We start from the raw sequence: 4,144 nt of genomic DNA on the forward strand, positions 1-4,144 counted from the left end.
TTTATCCTGACTGGCAAGCATATCGTCGAATTCATAGGCCGCAAACTGCTACACTTCACATGACGGCGTCCCATACTTCAGCGGGACCCTGCAGCTTCCCAAATTATCTTCAGTCAGTGGTCGATATACCGCAAGCCGATCTTGCAGCGATCAAGAAAACTTATGGCTGAATGCAAGATAGTAGGAGGAGACTAAGACATGGTTCCCCTATCTCCAACAAAACCGCGCTGGACAGTCGGTGCTTCGCGTACCGTTATTTTTACTTGGAAAACAAGCCTATCTCACTAGTTTCTTCGGATTTCTCGAATTTTCGTTTGCGTTGCAGGCCGCCTGCAGCGTTTTAGTGCGCCCATTCGTAAAGCATAACAGCTGTGGGGTTTCAATTACTGGATGAACGTGCAAATACCACGTGGTTATTCTTCATGCACTTATTTAACGCCCTCCCAAACGCTGTGAAGGATAAAAAGAATACGGCCCCCAATTTCTCAACAAATATAATTGAAGCCAATTCTGAAGCCATATCTTTGCAAGGTAAAAATCGGATGCACGCCAGAAACCTTGAAGGGAGATTAATTAAAACAAATCGCTAAAAATCCCAGATTAAGGCAATTTTTTGTCTGAGGACCTATGCAAAAACAAACAAAATTTGGGCGTAAAAAAATCCTATTTCACCAACAAGGGCTTTGCAGAAAAAAAGCACTGTGCTTCCAAGGCGCTTGTTACAGTAGGCCCGTGCCTCGCTAGTCATCACATGCACGTAACAAATGGTGTTCACGGTCTGAGATCGAATTTTCATGCATATTTCCTGAGGTGATTAGCCGAAAAAGGAGCAGTAACCTATTTTTAGAGTATTTGCTTTGTCACCCTGAATTTAGGCATTGCACCCAACCAATTGAAAAGTTACGGTTCACAACGTTTTCTTGGAATGCAAAAGCGGAATTTTCGATTGACATAGGACAAAATTGTGCATATTTTCCTGCGACATGCGCCATCATTCGGACCCTTTCCGTAGTTCTACTCCGAATAACAACATCCGGAATTTCACTAATCGGGAGCGCTCTTCGAAAAATTGTGACGCACTCATTTCGCGGTTGTGTTTTTTTCATTACCAACTAAGTCGAAACCTCGAAATCGACACCAGTAGCTATTTTGAATAGTAGATAGCCAGCACCCCAGCCATAATTATAAAACGAAAGACAATGGCCTAAGTTTAAATGGTAGCATTAACTGCGATACTCCGCAAAAAGAAGAAACAAATCAATAGTCATCCAGAATTGGAAAAGTGCCACAAAACTCCAACCTTATCTTGTATATTTCCGTCATAGGACAACCCGCACTGAGCCCCAATTCAGCCTCGCATGCCTCATTATCCGTGCTCACAATGTCCATGGCTCACACTTGCAGGTACACTGGCCATCCATCATCCTGTCGCCGAACTGTAGCACCATAAAAATTCTCACCATCCCCGCTTTCCTTTGAATGGTCACACCTGCTGCTCCACCATCAGATTGAATTCTTCATCCCTAGTTCTAATTTGATAACATGCACCCCCCCCCCCAATCTCAGCAGCCACCTCTCAAATTCTCTCACTCACTAACTATTTTGTCGTACTCTTACCACACTTTTGCTGCTCAAACATTGTCAAAATACCAGAATTTAAAAGTGATAACATAAATGCTAAACTCTTCATGCTGAGCGGGTGGATCGAAGTCCACCGAATATCGATTTATTTTGGAGGCATTGGTTCCACGAAAAGCTATCCCGTCTTGAGGAATCACGTTTTACCCGTGGCGGTCTCGTGAAGTCCACTCAACCGTGGTGTTCCCCTTCTAACGCTCTCATTGAGTGACACCTTGCCGATTCGGCTAAAGGTGTTTTGCCGCGTTTCATTATATGCAATGGCTACCAGCTCTTCCATATCCACGGACAACGATGACGCATGGCTTCACAGCTCAACACTTGCCTGCTCTCAACAGCTTCTCAGTGAGACTTCAGCATAGCGCGGTTAGGTCATCAAACACACGTACCAGCTCGACTCGGTGGCTCCGCGTACAATACATTCAGAGCCTCAGACAGAATTCTCCAATCACTTATTTCCCGCCGATTTACCCACAAATCCCTTATCAACACCTAACCCGTTCTGTCGCTGGCTGGTCGGGCAGGATCGCCCTGTATTGCTGGTCTTCAAATGCATATCGGTTTGCTAGTCATCATAAAAGAAAGCTCTTGCGTCCGTATGCCACGAATTTATAAAAAGTGCCGTTCAGTCGCGAACAATAGGTCGATAAGTTTCTCCACGCCTTTGGTCAGCTTCTGGAACTCCAGCCTCAAAAAAGACTCCGTCTCCGATTTTCCGGCAGTACCTCAGAAAGAATCGGGCGTGCGGGTCCTCGCTGGTCTTTTCTCGTAAGACGCACCATCTCATGCTTCCACCAACATCTTTCCTCTTATGGGTCATTTGGTCAAGTAAGTCTTTCATAACAAGATTCTAGCAGCAGACACTACCTGTGTTCGATTAGTTTCAGAATACCGCCGAACCCCTGAGCTAATCGTGATGAGGGCATATCGGAACGAATAACGCGGAGAGCATTCTATCCTCTCAGCAAAGGTCCTTTCCAGGGCAACTGTTTCAACCTACTCTCTCCTCTTAACTACCGACCTCCCGATGGCCGTGTTATCTTCCCGCGTTTTCCAGGATGGCTCACTGACCACATTCCTCAAACTCATCCGCGAAAATGATGATGCTATCCTACTGAAGAAGGCGAGTAAGTTCACCTAGTAGGGTTCTCTCAGTGAATACTGGTACCTTATACAGCAGACTACTGGGGCGGAGAGTCCAAGCCGAGGAAGCCTGGGCCTTCGTATGATAGAAGCCGGCTATCCAACGAGCTCTTTCTCAGCTCTTCACCAGATTTGGTCTCCTCGCCTGCGTTTGTCAGTTTTCATCCCAAAATACTCTTTCTATCGGTCAGCCATCGCTTAATAACTCTTCCGCACTCTATTCTATTCCGCCCATTGTGCTGTCGCCGTGAGCATACGATTCAACTGAGTTCATCGTCAATCCTTACATATGTCCAGTTTGCACCCAGGAATCACTGCATCGAAACAACCCTATTCCTCAATCTATATAGCATATACCGACGCAAATGTTCCTTGAACTTTGAACTTTTATATACTGTTTATTCTCAATGGAAACTCAATGGACTTAAGACGTACAAATGCGCCACCGGTTTTACTGGTTACCAACTGATTTCCGTTTTACCTTCTGATAAAAGCCAAACAAGCATGTGCTACACCCTGCCTACCCAACCGTAAGGGCGGCTGATCGGCAGGACCTTAATGTCTTGGTGCCTATCCAGCTTCAGATACAAGTAAAAGCGTTCAGATCTATTTTTAAGTCAAACCCAATTGACAATCACCACCACCAGTGGTGATGGGTGGCAGATTCCATACTTTTAGCTGCACCCCTGTAGCTACATTCATTGCTAAATATTTTTCGGTCTGAATGAGTTGGTCTTCGGCGTTCCGATAGTTTTTATATCTACTGAACCAAACGAAACCAACCGGAGCAGCTGAATTGAACTGAATCTTGGGCGGTGGTTGGACATATCAAGGTCGATGAAGTTCTGTTCTGCGCTTAGCGCAAACGTCCGTAGTGACTACAGCCGATAATCACGTATTTCTCCAGTTTCTTCGGAAATACACGTACCGTGCACATATTGTTAATGTACAGATTTCCACAGCATTATGACTTCAGAAGATCCAAACCACGGAGGTACGTTTCACCAGCAAATTTCTATTTGAAAACCTGCCATCTTACGTATGCATACTCGCCATTACGCGAGGCAGTCGGGAAATCCGTCCACGTTATTAAGAGTACCCTTACTATTGAATTAATTCACATTTGAAGCTTCGCAAGTTTGGAATAGCGCAGTGTGTTATAAACGATTCAGGTGGAGGTTCAGGTTGATGAGAGCAGAAGACGGCTTGACCTGTGTCTGCCCAATCGTCCGTTCACCGCATTCGAGTTATTCGTTACAATGTGTTGGTCAGGGTTATGGGTGTGACGGTGTTGTCTAGAATCTCCAGGTGTCTTGTACCAAGGTTTTTCAGTGGTAAGGAAAGGTGACGGGGCAGTGTTCTT

General features: G+C 45.3%; 1 protein-coding gene across 1 annotated transcript in view; it reads left to right on the forward strand.

The window, feature by feature from the left end:
* Positions 1–422: 422 nt before the first annotated feature.
* T265_12121 (hypothetical protein) overlaps positions 423–4,144 on the forward strand; it is a gene marked incomplete at both ends in the record, with an annotated part of 6,942 nt that continues 3,220 nt past the window's right edge. The window contains 2 exons of the mRNA XM_009179119.1: positions 423–531; positions 2,369–2,466. Of these exons, the coding sequence (XP_009177383.1) occupies positions 423–531; positions 2,369–2,466 (207 nt within the window). The remainder of the gene's footprint in view (positions 532–2,368; positions 2,467–4,144) is intronic.

Source organism: Opisthorchis viverrini (assembly GCF_000715545.1).
Source record: "Opisthorchis viverrini unplaced genomic scaffold opera_v5_909, whole genome shotgun sequence".
NCBI lineage: Eukaryota > Metazoa > Platyhelminthes > Trematoda > Opisthorchiida > Opisthorchiidae > Opisthorchis > Opisthorchis viverrini.